The 18,973-nt window shown below is 37.4% G+C and overlaps 2 protein-coding genes across 4 annotated transcripts in view; one reads left to right on the top strand and one right to left on the bottom strand.

Annotated features, from left to right (window-relative positions):
- LOC109961871 (collagen alpha-1(XIX) chain) overlaps nucleotides 1-16,707 on the bottom strand; it is a 109,103-nt gene extending 92,396 nt beyond the window's left edge. The window contains exons 1-4 of one of the 3 annotated variants that reach the window (XM_020603043.1): nucleotides 16,649-16,707; nucleotides 3,937-4,058; nucleotides 3,660-3,734; nucleotides 3,473-3,572 (exon numbers count right to left, since the gene is read on the bottom strand). In XM_020603043.1, coding sequence (XP_020458699.1) covers nucleotides 3,473-3,572; nucleotides 3,660-3,734; nucleotides 3,937-4,024 — 263 coding nt within the window. In that variant the 5' untranslated portion in view covers nucleotides 4,025-4,058; nucleotides 16,649-16,707. Of the gene's footprint in view, nucleotides 1-3,472; nucleotides 3,573-3,659; nucleotides 3,735-3,936; nucleotides 4,059-6,504; nucleotides 6,584-16,117; nucleotides 16,427-16,648 lie in introns of those variants that run through there. The other 2 variants (XM_020603045.1, XM_020603042.1) reach the window with 2 other exon arrangements.
- Nucleotides 15,773-18,973, top strand: part of lmbrd1 (LMBR1 domain containing 1) — a 50,768-nt gene continuing 47,567 nt past the window's right edge. The window contains exons 1-3 of the mRNA XM_020603047.1: nucleotides 15,773-15,928; nucleotides 17,576-17,752; nucleotides 18,710-18,773. Of these exons, the coding sequence (XP_020458703.1) occupies nucleotides 15,863-15,928; nucleotides 17,576-17,752; nucleotides 18,710-18,773 (307 nt within the window). The 5' untranslated portion in view covers nucleotides 15,773-15,862. The remainder of the gene's footprint in view (nucleotides 15,929-17,575; nucleotides 17,753-18,709; nucleotides 18,774-18,973) is intronic.

Raw genomic sequence — 18,973 nt, 5'->3', positions numbered from 1 at the left:
GGTTCAAGGAGGGGTGTACCAGATGTATTGCCCATTATTATAAGAGGCAGGGAATAATATAAAGAAAAAATGTAGAAGAGAACTCCAAGAGCTTATGAACTACACTGCTTATGGAGCATTAAAAATTAGGTTTACCATAACAAGATTTTCTGTAATGTACACAGTAGGACTTTTTTCTGTTTTCTACTCTTTGTGTCTTTGTGCTACTCTCTGTTTAATTAAATGACAGTGGGTGGATCAAAAGGATCTGCATCTATTTACCCTGTGCTACAACCCAGTTGCTGACAAGTTTCATTTACACAGAACTAATTTGCACTGGCAAATATGTTTTGGAAGAAATGTAACTGCCTCCTGGATTTCATTCAAAAGCAGTGTTAAGTTCCAATGCAAGTCATGAGATTTCTGTCTACTATAGAATTGTATTTTACAATGTGAAGCAGCAGGAGCTGGTTCTAAGCCAAATTACTGAAGCAGCCACAGCAGTGAGAAAAAACAATAGGCAACATCTCTGAGTAACATGTCTTTCAGACAGCAGTTGTGCATATGAGCCGTACATTGCAAAATACAATATACATAATTATAATCAGAAGAAAAAAATTCAGCGCAACACCAGGGCTGCCACAGGAGTGTGGTTTCTGGAAACTGTCACCAGTCTTGGAACATGTCTTTGTCCATGTATATTTGCTTGGCTGAAACTACCCCTTGTATAATCAAAGGCAATGGTTTGACAGAATGTCACAGCAACACTACCGGTCTGATAGAGAATCTCCTGGTAGCGGCTTTAGTGTCTTGGTTTGTTTGAAATCCTGTCCAGTAGGATACTTTTAACACAAGTTGGAGGAATCAGATTGCTCCAGCTGAAACAATCAAACTTCAGATGTTAGCCTAGTTGGCTCTCATCCCTATCACTGACACTCAATCCTCCAACAGATCAAATGGGATCAACCGTGTCAGTTTATACGCTAAATGCATCATTCATGCTAGTGAGAACTATAACTTCCTCTCAGCATGAGTCCTCTTGCCTGTTTAAATGAGAACGTGCTGGGCTTGCCAGCATAACAGAAGACTGCCACTGATCGAGCCAAATCAAATGCATGCCTGTGATCTGGAAGAAGGATATTGCTATGACTGCTATGTTAGCATCATTCTGGTGTAAATAAGTGCTTCTCTGCACAAAGAGATAACATTACATGCAATGTCGTAGCATTTCAAGTAATTTGTTACATCTGATTAACATCAGAATTTTTAACTAAATGTACGTGTTCATTTGAAAAAAAAAACAGTTGAATCAAAAATGTTGCTATGACTTAAAAAAAAAATAAAATCATTCAATATGCATTCGACAGCACAGGTTAGTTAAAACACTTTGCGCTGAGATTACATGTGAGGCCACAGGATAAAAGGCAACTGACATTAACATACATTATATGGTTATAAAATATATTTCGAAAGAGAAAATGAAAAAATACAGGGAGGCACTTCTAAACAGCATTTTCTCTAAACAATTTAGGTGCTTGTGACTTAAACAAAAAGAGTAGGTCAGCTGTACTGTATCGACTGCACTACATCCATATGATTAATTAGCTGACAGAAGAGCCATAAAACAGTGAAACTACAAACTACCATTTAACAGTTTACTTGTCACTAGTTTGATAGTCACACAGACCACATTATCTCACTGTGATCACATTTAAAGGAACTGTTAATTCCACTAACAGTTCATAAAGAGCATTCACAGCTGCCAAGTGACAATTTTATTTGATTTGTCTTCAGCTTTAAGACTAAAAATAACCAACAAGCCTGAGGGTTTTTAGGGTACAGCCAACAAAAAGCATATATACTGTAAGTCTAGATATGCATAAAGGTATAAAAAGATGAATGAAAGATTGAAATTCTTTTTTGTTGGGTCTATTTTGCTTTGTTAAAAAACTATTTTAATGTCAGTAAATGCAGTCCAGAGTGACTCCTTGCTATTTTATCATAATAAAGATACAACAAAATGAAAAACAGAATAGTGTAAAACAGTCATTGATCTTGTTTTGCTTAATGTTAACCCAAAAAAAATCTACTTTTGCAAACTCCAGTGAACCCCTAACAGTGTGGACTGTATATCTATATAAGATGTGTGATGTAATGCTAATGATAAATGTTACATCTTTCAGATATAAATATGAGACATACAAGATGTATAGAAGGGAAAACATATTTTTCTAAAGATAAATAACAACTGAGCTTTACTGTAATACTGAATAGCAGTTCATTGTGAATACATGTTGCATTTTGTAGGCTAATTTATCACCTCACACAAATGTTCCTTGAGTGTGTCAGCTCTGATCTACTGTACACACTATAATGTCTATTCTGCCAAAGAGCCCTTAAGACATTAGCCAGATCTAGAAAGCCAAGCATCTATTGCTGTATATCCTGCAAGTTAAGTGAGCTATGTTTTAGTGGCTGTGGCAGGGGCGGAGAGGCCTCCTGCTTGTGCAATTGCCCTCGCTTTCCCTCCTCAGCTGACATGCAGTATCGCCTGTCAAAGTACTTAGATAATTGGATATGAGAGGGATCGCAGTCCCACCACTATAACCGATGACACTGTCAGCAGTGTCATTGAGAACCAGTGTCTATGGGCCCAGACTGAGGGAATGGCTGAAGTCGATGTATTTTCAGCTGGCTGACTGAACAGGGAAGAAGATCACAAATCACCTGGCTCAAAGATTCTGTCACCTAACAGCAAGAGAGGGGCAGTAAATGTTTAGTGTCATGTAAAAAAAAAAAAAAACTAAAAATATCCTCCCCCCGTGGGAGAATGACAGTGTTCTCTTTCACAGTTGCAATTTAAAGACACAAAACAATGAAGATCTCAAAATACATTCTTTAAAATTCAAAACATCACTGTAAAGCCAAGTTTGGCAACTACTAGTTTCATATGGTCCACTGGTCATCCTAATGAACCTGACAGAACTAAATAAACATATCAAGTTCAAACCATCAGTATCATCGCAGATGACGACAGCATTGTGCAGTTCCATCAGTTGACCAGGTGAATAAAGTGTCTTCAGTAAATAGGACCATAGTTATTATATCCTCTGTTATTATACAGGTTCATACTTTTTTACATTCCTTTATAATATGTCAAACTTAGAGATTTCTAGAATAAACACAATATATTATTATTTCTGCTCAAATGATGTCCTGTGTAACAGTGCACCCCATTGATGAAGTCCAGTTATGACTAATTGTCACTGACCTTTTTTTCTGAGAATATTACTGGATCTCATGGAAAAAAAAGCACTTAAACCCTGATCACACTCTGCACAACAGAGACCTATCACTGCAGTAATATTTGAGCTATTTTTCATACTGTCCTGCAATATAATATATTGCTTGTAAGAAGTAACCAGAACTCTATATTCAGAACCCAATGATGAAAATAAAAACGTGCATGCTAACATAAAAGTGCACTACTCACTTTGTCGGCTTAATAAGTCGACTGCTTCCTAAACGAAATGATGGCAGGTCTTCTGTGACTGTTCCCTTTTGGGGAAGAAACGTTTCTCTAAGATCATATCCTGTGAACAGAGTTGGAATGCGTTATTAGATTTAAACAAACTAATGTTGACTCTTTTGCAAATTAGCTCTCCTTACTCAGTACATACCTGTGATTTCCAGGGGACGATCCAAAACATCAGAAAACCTGTGTTCCTCTACACTCAGAAGGGGACATGAGCCATCTAGAGGGAAGCCACCAAGAGGTCGTTTGTGTACATCTATCTATCTGCCATACATCTGCTTTATTTTGACATCAAAACATTTTTTAAAAAGACCAAAAGTGGTATTTTTATGCTAAACCATTATCAGTTTTTTGAAATGGTAATCCATTGCTTACAGATGTAAGTCGGCGGACAAAGGGTTGAGCACAACAAACACACATACCTGTTTGTTCACTCACTGCCATTCCAAAACTGCAAGGGATTGAATTCACAGTCCAAAGGAAAGTAATCCATCTTAGCAAGCAAATCATGGCTCTGACACTAGAAAAGAGTCCACCTGAAAACCTGAAGACAAACATAATGTTTTTTTATGCTAGAATGTCAATCTTAATATTTTGCAAAATTGAAATAATGATTCAACACATGCCTTATGCTAACTTTGGTTAAAGGTTTTTCTGCATGCATGTGCCAACAAAAGCAGAATTAAGAGACAGAACTTAGCTGACACAAGCAAACATTGTGGGTCTGCTAGGTTTTATTATAAGCTTGCTATTCTGCAGAATGAAACAGCACCTTTTAGCTAACCTAGCCCTGAGGCAAACTGATGTCTGTGCAACAGCTAAATAAATAAATCACACTTCACAATACTCTACCAAATCTCTTCAAATCTGGTCATTTTAATTTTATTCAAATCTACCTTATAACATTTTAAAGTTATATTATTGTGAAATTCAATTTTAAGTGTTAATCATGCCTGATTGTCCTATTTTACAACCCCACTCTCATTTCATTCATTAGTTTTCATGACCTTCCTGCCATACAGTGATGAATGGAGATGTCTGTGCTGCAGCTAAATCATTTTACTCTAAGCTTTGTTTCTTTTTAAGTTTCAGTTGTTGAATAACAAGACAAGCTGCCTCTGGTTCTCCACATTAGGTGTGTATGTCGTCACCACAAATGATGTGTGGTGCTGTGCCGATGTCTGTTCAGAATACTGTGTACAAGAAGATAAAGAAAGCGCAATTGGGGGTATTGCTTTGATCGAAATAATGTACAGTAATGCAAATGATGTTACAGTAAAAAAAATACAAGTTAGCAAATTCATAATTATTCCCAATTAATCTTACAGCGTGTGTCACAGAGTAATTGTGTGAAATGTTTACTACCTGGATTGATTGCTGGCTTTTCATGTATTGTTTAACCTGGTCTAGCTCATAATGCTGAAGCCTTGATCTTTGTCTCCGTATTACTCTATAAAACACTAACTAGTGTTTTGATCTGGAAGTTGTCAACAGTGTCTTGGTCAAGGACATTATACGTAAGGCTCAATCACTGAACCCCTTTAAATCTCCTGCATTGTTCTCATGCCACTGCATGAAGGCAATGATTTTTTTTTTAGGGAAAACTCATGACGGATGGTAAGAGTTTGTTCCAAAGTACACCCATTAAAGTACAGTACAATTATTCCAACTCAGTCTAGACACTTAAAGACCTTTCAGGGTTACTATTCCTGCTAAATTAGTGTACTGCCAGCTAACTACTAAACTTGAAAAGCATATTTTGAAATGGCTTTTTTTTTTCTCAAGGACATAGAATGACACAACCTCATAAACGCCTTACAATTTTTGTTTTATTTCTGTTACATTTTATTTTACACTTGTTAATTGGTAATTTGTTAATCATACAGAAAACATAGTGGCAAATCATAAGTCAAAAGGAATAACCACATTTTTTTTCCAGTGCCTGGTGTATGGTTGTGGTAACATAGCTTCCTGGTGCACATTTATCTATTACCACTGATGAAGGGATGGCTCAAGACAGAGCTGTGCACTAAGCTTGACCTCCAAAGACCATAATACAGCCACAACACATTAACTTAATTTATATGCACAGGCTCACAGAGTGTGAAAAATCGTATTTTTCTCCCTCCTTAAGTGCCACTGTCTTACCCAAATTAATTTTGCCCCAGTGATTAATTCCCATCTATGCTGCGCGCACTCGTGCCTTCTGCCACTGGTTCATCAAGTTTTGCATGCAGGCCTACAGTATCATGGCGCTTGGAGATGAAGTGAGCATGCCACTTACAACTACAACCATGGAGCATAGACAAGTAGCACTACATAGGTATCACATTCCTCGCCTTTGCCAAGGGGTAACGATATTCCCGTCACTTCTGCAAATGCATGCAACGCACGCAGCTCTGGAGCGAGCCCTGTAGTCCGTCATTCTGCATCTTTATACAACTGATTCTTATCAATCTGATAACTCACAAGTAGTTTGCTGCAACATCTGTTGTAAACCTACAGTGCATCGATACAAACAGCGTGTCTCACGTTACAACGTGAGAAAGGAGAAGGCACAACGCTAAACCTTGGACACAAGTCACTCTATCCTGTCCTTCCATCATTCGCTCTCAGTCAAGGGCAACAACTTCACTGTAATACTTTGCAATATTCAAAGAAAACGCGTTTCTCTGCGCGACCGCTGATTGGCTGGGTGGTTTAATTTTTTTATTGATTAGGGAAGCGGTTCATAATCTTTCAGTGTCCGGTACATTTCGTAGTTTACTCTTAACAAGTGATGCAATACGGTGGATGTTTACTGCAGGAGAGCGTCAGTAAATCAGTAACAGTATGTTTATAAGGCATGTGTCCCGTTTGGCTGAGAAGTTAGAAAGATAATGCGCATAAAAACACTGGGATGCCAAGCGATCAAAGTTAAAAGGTGTGCGTTTTAATGGTATTTCCAATTCAAATGAACTGTTTATTTAATCTGGTCTGTGAGTACTTACAGTTGCTGGGAAAGTTTCCTCTAAGGCAAAAACAAAGAAAAAACGGCGGAAAAAGCATAATCCATGTGCGATTACGATCAGTCCGATTCTGGATTCCAGGACTGGGAAATAAAAGTCACAGTGGGATCGCATGCGAAATCGAGGTCCTTATTAGTTTCACCGAGTGACCCTCCCACTCTGTCATGATTATTGAAATGCTCTGGCAGAGACTTCAGCAAACAGGAGGTACGCACACTGTAAGCCTTCGTATTAGTGGGAATAAATGCCAAATGGAGTTCAAACAAACTCGCCTCTGTAACATGGCCAGGTGCATGAATTAAACACCTTTTGATGCAGTATCAATTTAGCACATTTTCTGAGTAGAGGGCCTAATTCACAAGGATTTGCTTGCCTTTGAGGTGGTTTTGTGTGTTATTAAGAGTAAGAACTGTAAAGCCAATCTGGAAGGTAAATATTTGATTTGATTTGATTTGATTTATTCTTTCAAGCATGTAAAACAGTTGATATGACAACACACATAACTTTACACATAATCCAATATCAATTTGCTTATACCTAGTACATGCTTGAATGGAGTAGGAAGAAGTCAGACTTATCCAGTCCTACCCCATAACATCATCTTACCATCATTTGTTTGCAAGCAGTAAATGATTCACTTCTGCACACACACATATTATACTAAAAAAAGATTATAACAGTGTTAACATTCTTACATCACACAAGTAATATACTAAAGAACGATTACAAAATGTACACCACACCCACAATTGTCCATGTAATTAATCATTAAGCCTGTTCTTGCATATATCTTGTTTGACACATACCTTTATATTTATGTTTAAACTTGTCAATTCTATTACTACTTTTTACAGTATGTCCACACTTAAATTATCAATACAAATATCAGAACAATGCAAACAGTCTTTATGCATAATCATCTTGATGCAAGTCTTAGCGTTGTGCCTTCTCCTTTCTCAAGTTGTAACGTGAGACAACAGCAAATAAATTAGATGTGTATTATGAACAGAATAGGCTGTAGATATCCTGATATAAGTGACAGTTTCTAGCTGTCAAGCTCTAGTGCTACAGCTACAGTACTCCTCACTGTTTAAGTCATAAGATGCAAATGTCATCTTGCAGTACTATACAGTTACATGGAAGGAAACAACTTTGACATTCACTATTTACTCTCTGTATGTGTTATGCTGAGTGTCAAATGCAGGTTTCAATATGCCACATCCATGTTGTTCTATTAGTGTGCAATTTGCTTCAAACTAAATATGTTAATGAAAACTACGAAGGTTAAAGCACAGGTACTCTGACCCCTGAAGTTGTTGAAACAGCACACCAACAGTTCAAGACACCTGGTCCACAAAAACAGGTGTTCAGGCTCCACACACAGAGCTGTCTGGACAGGTGATTTGAATGCACCAGCCTCTTCACCACAAGGACACACACATGAAGACATGCTTTTCAGATCTGTGATGAAAGAAACAGACAAAGCACTTTAAAGAACCACTGAAGATTCATATGAAGCAGATGGTATATTTCTTTGTTGAACATTACACAAACATAACCATTTTCACTTTTAAGTGGTTGCATTGTTTCTGCAATTCTTTGCTTTGTCCTGAGTGAAGACTGAATTACTTATAATGGATTGCTGATGATTGCTGCCTTTTTACAGTTAAAGACTTTTTTAAAAGATTTCTATGTGACTGTATTTTCCAAATTTTCTAATTTATAAAAAGTTTACATCATATTTCTGTAATGAGCTGTCATAGCCAGAACTGGGCATTTAAGGTCTGTGCCATCTGTTACTTACTGGTCAAGTCTGACACAGAATAAAGTTAGTGCATCACCTAAAGTTAAGTGCCTTTACTGTCACTATATTAAGTGTGTGTTGGTGTAAAACAGATGATAAATGTAACCCACCAATTGCTGCTTCAAGGTTAAATGTTCCAAGCACCTCTGAGTGACATTTTATAAATTCCAAGGTCCCCAAAGCTGACAGGAAGCTTTACAATGTCCTTGAGGTTATTGTTGTTTGCAAAATTCTCTGTGGACAAATTTATACAAGAATGGACATCACAGATTTTTTTTTCTTCTTTAAAGTCATTTATTCACAGAGAGAAGAGAAACTGTAATGGAAGTGTTTAGCCTTGCCTGGCTCTCGATCACTTGCACCGCATCAAAACATATGTTTATAAATAAGTCTAAATCTTAAAAGTATTTTCCCAACAAACACAGATGAAGAGTCAATTATGTACATACATTATACAATTAATATGGAATGAGTTTATTTGTCCAACATATTTGGCTTCACTCTCTGTATTTGGAACATTGTCCTCTACTCAAAGTGTTGTGGAAAGACATGCTGTTGCTTGGTCACTGCTTTCTGGGCAAAGACAGATTGGGTGGGTTTTGTATGTCAAACCTGTATGAAAAAGGCTGCAATAACATAATTTGTTATCTTGAAGTTAGGATTGGTACTATCCTTTAAATCCTCACTAAATCATACTGTCAGACGTTTTCAAGAGTAATTTTGTTCTGACAAAAACTGTCCACAGTGTGGTCTGTGTATTATTCAGAATCACCAGGACATAGTTTCAGAAAAGACACATTGTTGTCGATTACAGCTCAAAGTGAATTCGGCTCATCTGCAGGAAATTATATGCCTGGCCATCACTTTGGCCTCTACTCATTCTTTCATGCGTGGAAACACAATTTAACACTGTATTTGATTAGCAATTTACATGCAAGTACGTCAGGGTCTTGCTTTTTACAGTAGATGCTTTAACACAAAAATACAAACTAAACCACAAGGCAGAAATTACTTCTGTAATTTAAAACCCAGTAATTATTTCTAAGAAATTAGTCCACAGTGGGCAGACCACCTTTTCCTAAATTTTCTTTCATGGGAGATGTATGCCTGTAGACCCTTCCTGCAATGTGGGGTACTGGCCTTTGAAATAATATTTTCATAGGATTTCAGCTTTACACGCTTCACAGTGAAAAGTCAGATAACAACAGAGGCTGGGGAATGTGGCAAGCAACAGATGGTCATGCTGACTCTGACCCCAAGACATTACATTTACATGTTTGGCCCCCTCCTGGCAGGACACAAAACGTATTCCCAAGCCATAATGCTAGAAATGGCAATTTTAGAAATGTTTTTCCCCCCCATGATTTATAGAGCCTGTGTGCTTAAGCATCACATGTTTTATTCAGACAGACAAAGTGCTTTGCTAACATTTGGTTAGCCAATGCCAACCTTCAATAAATGTTTTGCATTTCAGATTTTTGCACTGGTGATACCAGTCAGCTATTATGTGTATTTCTCAAAAATAAAAATCCAAAATTTTAAATACCACACACTTAGCCTCTGACAACACTTGCCAGTGTTTTGAAATCATTTGAGCTTTTCACATAAATTGTTTTAAATCTAAATGCAATGAAAAAGTAATATATCTTTGGTAGATAAAAAAAAACAAAACTCTAAAACTATAGGTTACAACTACTGTTCCTTAAACCAAATGAAGATGGCAGCTGGACGTAACATCTTCTGGCTCACAGTATAAAACAAATGTGTCATAAATAAAAATGATGAAATAATGGAAACATGCAAATATATACACCGGGGTTTTAATAAAACTTTAAAGGTGCATTAACTAAGATTTTACAAATTGTCTAATAAATCAAGTGAAGATTGGAGCGGGTATGGTGTCCCTCAGTTCTGCTACACCACTTATAGGTCTTCTGTTGTTATTCCAGCTTCTCTACCCTCCAAATAAAAGGTCGGTAAATTGAGCTCGCCTGCCACTGGGCAAAGGTTGGGGTGAGGGGTGAGGGCTGGGTTAGGCAAGCAGTGGTTACAATTAAGATTGGGGTTAGTCACCAGGAAATTAATATAAGTCAATGTCTCTGTGCGTGTGTGTGTCTTTTTTTGTTTTTTGAGGTACATCAGCTGTCTTTCTGCCAATGTAGTGTTATTTTATATTTATAGCGTATTGATCCCACTGAAACTGTTCTCAGTAGTATTATTCACCTTGAGTTCAGTGTGTCCAATATAACTGTTTTCACAATTTTTACTCAAAATAAAAATAGCATGATCAGTTCAATAAGTGACAAGCCTGATAAGTGGCTAAGATACTGTAACATGCAGAACAGAAGCTGCATACGAACCATTAGAGTTCAGCATGTTGTGACCAGCATCACATGCTCAGGCCTGCACAACAGCCTTTTTAATAAATCTGCTGATCATAACATTAGTATTTGGCGGTTACATTGCAGGGGGAAATAAAAGCCTTTTGAGGCAAGTCATTATTTGTGTGGGACATTATGAATGTTCCAGTTATATGAATTTAAACATTTAAATAGTTATTTCTATTATGTTGTCCACCCCACTTACATCAGTGAGGGTGGGCTACTGCAATGAACAAAAAATCCTTCTCTATACAATGCAGTACAGTTCAACAGCAGCACAAACTACAACCTCCAAATGGCCACACAAGTGAACCAACAGCTCTCTAAAACAGTTTGAACAAAAACTGAACATCACATCACCTTGATGGGGGAGGAGTTACTGCAGGACTGATGGATTAGACTGCATTACTTTTAGCCAGGTGTACCTAATAAACTGCCAAAGGAGTGTATAACAAAAAAAGCACTCTCCTCTTTGAATGTTTGTGTATGTGCATGCATGAGCGCCTGTGCCTCTACATTGTTTTTGTAATGGATATATACATACGCAACCTCAGCAAACACCATTTTATGGGCAAGTAGCTATTTGCCTTGAATACAAACAGACTAATCACTGCATTCTGATTTTTCATTGTGGCAGTGAAATCTCTGTTGTTGAAGGGACACCTGTCCACTTTACAAGATCATTTTCTCAAAAGACATAAAGAATGGCAGCGCATTAGACAAAAACCACATACTGTGTTCTACTAATCTGTATGCAGACATAACCACTAATGTGCACCTTTCATGTGGTCACAAAAATCACAAAGCCCATTAACTCACTCATCATTTCTGGGAGCTCACCTGAGCATGAAAGCTTCCAAAATGTAGACAAAAAAGAAAAAGGACTAAAGAAGATGCAATAACATGTCAGTTAGGCCTGCAGCTATACTGACCCATCTATGAAAAGTTAACCAGTCGGTGACAGCTGTGATACCAGTTCTGTTTTAATGTTGAGCATACAAGTGCAGGAAGCATACATGCATATTTTAAATTAAACTTAATTCAAAATCACTGAAAGTCAGTTGAATTAATTTTTTATTTTATATATATATATGTCTTGTAAGAATTTTTAAAACTAATCACAATCTTACTCAATACTTAACAATATCATTATGCACTGTATTTGGTCATTTTGTATTTGTGCATTTCAATCTCCTGTTTATACAACACACTGTCCTCGCTTTACATTGGATTGTGTCTTTTCAGCAGCAGCTTGAGCTGACATGATATTTTACATAAATTTACCTACAGTGGCTAACTACATGATCAAATAATCAAATGCTGTTTGCACATGCAAATGATACACACCCTAAGTGCTATAGTCAAGGTTAGAGTTTACAGTGAGGCTACTGAACATACAGTAATGAAGATGAGTATCTTATAACCATCGATGCATGCAACAGATTGTCAAAAACATTCACTTTTCTCACATCTAAATGAAATCCCTGTACTTTGTTGCTGTCTGCTCGTTGCCTGAGCTCCACCTACCTTCTCACAGAGTCAGTGAGAGTTAACTTCATAAAATGGTGACACTGCATTTTCATTTTCCAAATTAAAAGGGAAGATTTGATAAGGGAGTAAGCACTTCAAGGCCACAGCTATTGTAGTAACTTGGAACTATTTCTGCAGCATCTCTTGTGCTCTTCAGCTGGGGTAAGAAAGCTGGTTTGGATGTCAGAGAAAAAAGGGAAGTGGGCGAGAAGTGGATGTGACGCTATAATTTTTCTGTGAGAGTGCTATCATTCTCTAGAGAAAATAGGGAGCGAATAACATGAGTGTGTGCTCTGCTCACTGCAACAACCCCCTCCAACTGATTATAGTATTAATATAAAATTAAATGGACAGAAATAGCATATTCACCAGTCAAATGTAAGTCCTCTTTTCCAAGAATCCTTCCTTGAAATCTAAACAATTCCCCACTTTTTACTCAGATTTTAATAGACTTTGCCACATGCCTTCCATGGGGGCACATTGCCAAACTGCTTGATAAATGGCATTAGCAGGTTTGAAAGGTTGAATGTCGACTTACATTCCCTGTGCAAGTGAATAATGAGTTGTGAACAAATTAGTTTAATTAAAATGTTTAAAGTTGAGATTTATGAGAATTGATTTTAGTGAGCTGAATTTCAGAGTGTCAAAGAATGTTCCTCATTCAGATTAGTAAGAAACAAATATTTCCCAATATAGTATTATAGAGAAGTATTATTGTCACTTTCAGAAACCTTGGAGTTTCAATGTCACTGTGGACTGTTATAGTCTACCTCTTACAAAAGTAATTCCTCAAGTAATAATTGAATTTTGTCTCCATAATTCCAGACATAATGAAGCATGACTGCACACTCTCAGACTGTTGTAATTTAAGGGACAATATACTTCATAAATGGAGAGGGCGTCTTAGACACAATGCACGTGAAATTGTGCAAAAGGAAGCAGAATAAAAAGATAGTATGTTCTTTATATAGCAATGCCATGGGGTCTGCGTATATGATAAATTTGATACTGATTGAAGAGAATTGTGAGTGTGTTTGACATATAGGTAGAACCTTTCCATAAACAGAAAAAAAAACCTCAAGCAGTTTGTTACACTTCACATAGAGTCTGGAAAGGTTTATATAATCCCATTGCTGCATAAGTTTGGATCCCCTGCTGAATGGCACAGGAGCACATACCTCTTAAGAATTACCTTTCTTGAAAACGTCAGTGGTATTGCTATTGATGCATTTTTATATACATCATATAATTACTTTTAGAAGTTCACTGGCTCTCTAGTCACGGAGCTGCAGAGGATAAAAGAAGAAACACCTTGACAAGTTTCTTGCATAGCAGCAGAAATATCTGACAGTACTGATTTCGGTTATATTATGAAACGCAAATTGAAAACGATTCTACAATCTATATGACACATATTGGTTTCACAAATATTGGAAATTTAAGAAAACATGTCAAACATATATTATGTTACAGTGCAGAGTAAAGTCAGTGTCAGAACTCGCTGATGATATGAATTAGTCCAGTCTCTGCCACAGATGTAAATCACAGAGGGTAAAGGCATAGAGGCTGTTGCCAAAAGAACTAATGTCCCCTCTCACATTCCTGCAGAGTCACATTTTTGGTTAAACTGTGCAAACCAAAGAAGAGAGACAGGCAAGAGGCATAAACCACAAGGGAAATGTACATTTTTAGAGACCAAAGCCAAGAAAAAAGAACTGAAGACAACCATTGCAGTGCACAAGAAGCAGAAATGCTCTTCATAAAAGACACTCTTCCATACAACTGTGCTAATATTAGTATTGTCATAGAATTTTACTAGAAATATATTATTATATCAGCTATGAGACTGCCTTCAGCACCAAAGACAATAGTCTGCTGATGTGTGCCACTGTGCTGGAGAATTGATGGCAAGTATTACTTCAGTGACTGGCTTTACACAGTGATAGGTCGCATCAGTGGCGGGGACGAAGCAGTCTATAGGAGGGAGGTGGCTGGTCTGGTGTCATGGTGCAAGGACAATAATCTTAGACTTAACACGGACAATATGAAGGAGATGATAGTGGACATGAGGAAGGAGAGGAGATCTCAGGCATTGTTCACTTGGGGGGTCGAAGTGGAGAGGGTGAGCAGCTTCAAATACCTGGGGGTCTACATCAGTGAGGACCTCACTTGGACACATAACACCACACAGCTGGTCAAGAAGGCCCAACGGCGGCTGTACTTCCTGAGGAGGCTGAGGAGGTTTGGCATGTTGCCTAAGATCCTCAGCAACTTCTACAGCTGCATCATTGAGAGCATCTTGACCAGCTGCATCACTGTCTGGTATGGCAGCACTACTGCTATGGATCACAAGCGCCTGCAGAGAGTGGTAAAGACTGCGGAGAAGATCACCAGGACCCCACTGCCCTCTCTGCAGAGCATTTACCACCGCAGGGTGCGTAGGAAAGCTGCCTCCATCCTCAAAGATCCCATCCACCCCCAGCATGGACTGTTCGCCTTCCTACCCTCTGGCCGGAGGTTCAGAAGTGTGAAATGCAGGACCTCCAGACTGAAAAACTCTTTCTTTCCCTCTGCCATCAAACTCCTACACAGGTGAGGAGTTTATTACCAGGAAATACATCATGTACTGTCGACCTGTACTGTTTACATTCTCAGTTTGCACATGCATAATTGCACATTGACTTGACTGCTGCACATGCCGCTCTCATGCAGCATGCATTCTCTTATTATATTCTTATATATTCTTATTATATTGCTGCATTTGCTGCTTAAAGTGCCTTAGATTTTGTGTTACTTATTTATCTACTTCATATTTCATTTGTATTTTGTGTCATACATGTGGACGGCAAAGTAAGAATTTCACTGTACAGGGAAACACGTTTCCTAACTGTGCATATGACAAAAAACACTTTGACCTTTGACATGGGAAAGCAAAAGGTGCGCTACACGCTAACAGTGACCTTCAGTAATTTATAGGCTACTACTAGGATTCGGTAATTTGTAAACTAGTATGTCTGTGCATTTTTAAAAAGGGAGAAAATGGAGATGCACATATAAAAGTATACAAGGAAACAAATGTTATATTTTCATATTTCATAAATATCTCCCAGCCAGGTGAGCTTAAATGCCCTGCGTCTATCATGGTCAGGTCATGTGCCTAATGGATAGTCCAATTGCCTCAGAAGTATCTGAGGTAAGGCAATGTGTCCATGTGACTGGTCAAGTTATACTTTGGTTGGCACAGGTGTTAAATTAGTGTCGGGTAAAATTAATTCGAATGCAACATACCCACTCAGATATTGAGCCATTCCTTTTCCAACTGACCACTAGATTCTGTGAATGTCAATTGGTTTTATTGAATACTGGAGATAATTAGATAATTGTACCTCTCAGTATAGCCCAACTCTGCAGTGGTGTAGTAAGACATTTAATCCCTACAGGTACAGTGCTGTAACATTTAATATTAATATTACTTGAGTATTTCTATCTTAATTTGCTTTTCAGTTCTACTCCACTACGTTTTATGGACCCACGGCCGCTGAGCTCGATGGCATCCCATTGCCCTCCAATCCCACCGTAGTGACGTCAACAAGAGCACGTGGGTTTGTTATTGCAGGAAGCGAAGATGGCGGCTCAGTCGTTGCTCTCCGAGCCTGTTCTCGGGTGGTCAATTTTCACCTTTATACTTTTGGTAAGGCAAGTGTGAAGTCGTCTAGTCACCTAATTAAGGTGTGGAGCGTTAGACAATTGCGGTCGTTGGTGCAGAGTTTGACTGGGTGTTGTGTTAACCCGGCGCAATATGCCTACGGTGAATTAACGTCACAGTTGGTTTTAGCTAACGTTAGCATGACACAGTTACAGACATGTAGAAAGCACTCACCGTATTTCGTATCCGCTTATGGCTAGTTGGTACCATTCGAAGCAGTTGCAGTGTAAAACACCACTATATCGATATGTTTACAGTACTACACAAAAATATTTCCGGTTAGGTTTTTTTCCTGGTCAACTAACTGATATTACGTAACGTTAGCTAGTTTACACCACGCTCTTTTAACATAGGTTACGGTACTGCATATAAACAATTTGTGTTGTCGAAAAAAGGAAACACTGCTTTTCACCACAGATATTGCAAACACATATAACCATTCCCTTCCCGTGAGGCATTTTAAAAACACATTTAGAGGCTGTGACTTCAGTAATGAATGCCTTGAAAGTGGTCAGCTAGGTAATGTAACCCAACTAGCACTTATTATCTCGGCTGTCATTCAGATCCACATGGCTGCATCAGAATCCTGCCAGAAAAACGCCATTCCATTAAACATCTTTGCTTGTCTCACCCTCCACTAGCAGTCCTTTAATTTAAACAAACCTTTTAATGGAGCTTATTTGGATGCAAAGCTGGCATCATTACCTGGCAGAACAAGCAGCTAGAGGCTTAAGGCTGCAGGCCTTTAATTGATCCTGTCTGGAGTGGCAGCTCTTGATCTGAAGGGACTAGTTTTAGCAGTGTCCTCACTTTTATCTTGTGTGCCTGGAATATGACCTTGTTATCTTGGAGCCTCTCTTTTGTTTTTCTGCCTAATGGGCTTTATAATACTTGTTACAGTGTCATCATGACATTGGCTATCTCTTTCTTTTTTGTCTTTTTTATGTTAAACAGCAACACCATAAGTGAGAAAAATTATGAATTTATTTCATAGAATTGCAAAAAAAAAAAAAGAAGCTGTAGTACATAATTGTTTATCCTAATAGATGCATTAATCCTGCTAATTATAAAAAGCCACTTTTGTATTATTTCCAGTCAGGCCTTGTTAGCATTAGTGAGTCTGTTTTCATTTATATGCTTAAAGAGGATAGCACTTCCAGTCAGGCTGTTCTCAGTATGTAATTGTTGTGTTGCTGTGTTACCACTTTAGTTTGATTATTTCTTTCTGTCAGTCAGAAACACACACACACTGAAACTTGAGCTCCCAAGAGGTGATAATCTGCCCTAGATGGACGCAAAATCATGAAGACAGTATAATGAAGTTCCAGCTGAAGTACTAATTACTAGTATTAGATTGTTATATTAATAGTTGTTGCAGCCTCTTTGTGTCTCTCTTTAATCACTCTTTTATGAATGTATTCTGTTATTATGGCCTTTATGAGTCTTATCATTCTGAGATACATGCGGTAAAGTAAAAAAATATATATATTACTCACAAGTTCAAAACAAATATTCTTGGTGATTCTATAAATTTGATGTACCTTTCTTGGGTGAAATATTTTGCTGTCTTGTTCATCATAATAGTGTGACTAACCATTTATGACTTGATTAGTAATTTTTGTTTCTGTTTAGGTAATCCTGGCTTTCTGCTGGGTCTACATTCGCAAATTTCAAAGCCGTCAGGAGAGTGAAGTTATTTCAACTATTACCGCAATATGTGCACTGGCCATAGCTCTGATAACATCTGCTCTTCTACCAGTGGATATATTCCTTGTTTCATTCATGAAGTATCCCAATGGTACCTACAAGGTTGGTATCTGTTCTGCTAACATTGCCAGTAAAATCAATTTGAGAAATGCTAATGACTTTTCCTGAGGCAGCATTTAACTTTGCTTTGTAATTTTCTCAGACAGTACGGACATGTTTTTGTCCTATCTAAAAGTCGAATGCATTTCTTGGCTCATAAATGCTTTGCAGAGTCATTGCATCTGTTTCTATCTATTTGAAAGTGTAGCTAAGTGTGTAATGATATCTTCATTTGAACAGCAGGTAATTTGATGCTTTGTGTGGGTTGTGAGCTGCTTTGATTCGTAAAGCTTTTTTTAGTCGTGGCCAGCTGTCATTAACAAATCAGAAACATTATCCTCACATACATAATTTGTGATTGTACTTTATAATAAAAGCAAATTAGCAATAAAGCATGAAAGCAAGTGGTGGCTTCCTGATAAAGGTTGACAAGTGTAAACAGAAAAAAAAGTAATAATTGCTTTAGAGGGAAAAGATAATTTGAGCTTACATTTTTAATTTAACATTATTATTATTAGTTTATGATGGACAATTTCCACACCTGTGTTATGCATGATAAAAGCTGATTTTAGACAAAACTCTGAGTTATAGCTGTCATTTTCTATTTATGTCTAAATTTAGTTTGTGAACTTAGATAAACACATTGGCCAGAGCATTAATAGAGCTGACTGGTTAGTTTGGCTGACCTACCTCTTTTCAGGGTCTTGGATGTATTCATTAATCTATGTATTCTGGTTTTTGGTTCATACCTGTCTTGAAGAGTTATATAATTATGTTAAATAAGTGACTGAATTAATACAGGAGCCAGAAAATACATCTCACCTACAACTGTGCTGATTTTAATTATTACACTCTTTTATACTTATATTTTTAATGAGGTTCAATGTAATTGATGCCTGTTCTGATCTTACCGATGAATGTCTAATATTCTCCATGGACTTTTCTTTTTATAACATCCAGGAATGGGCAGCAAGCAATGAGACAAGAGGACAAATTGAAGATACTGTGCTGTATGGATATTACAGTAAGTGCATTCTGTCTAGATGTGTGCACATAAAAAATGAATATTTTACAAAAATCTAACTTTGACAAGATTATTTAGATTAGATTATTTATTAAAAGATTATTTAGATTTAGATTATTTAGATTATTTATTAAAAAAAAAATCTTTCTCTTATATGCCATATGTCTTTTCTCTGAGTTCGGCCTTTTATTTGAATGTCT

The sequence above is a fragment of the Monopterus albus genome, unplaced genomic scaffold, assembly GCF_001952655.1.
Source record: "Monopterus albus unplaced genomic scaffold, M_albus_1.0 scaffold60.1, whole genome shotgun sequence".
In the NCBI taxonomy this organism is placed as follows: domain Eukaryota; kingdom Metazoa; phylum Chordata; class Actinopteri; order Synbranchiformes; family Synbranchidae; genus Monopterus; species Monopterus albus.
This window is presented reverse-complemented; position numbering and strand designations above follow the sequence as displayed.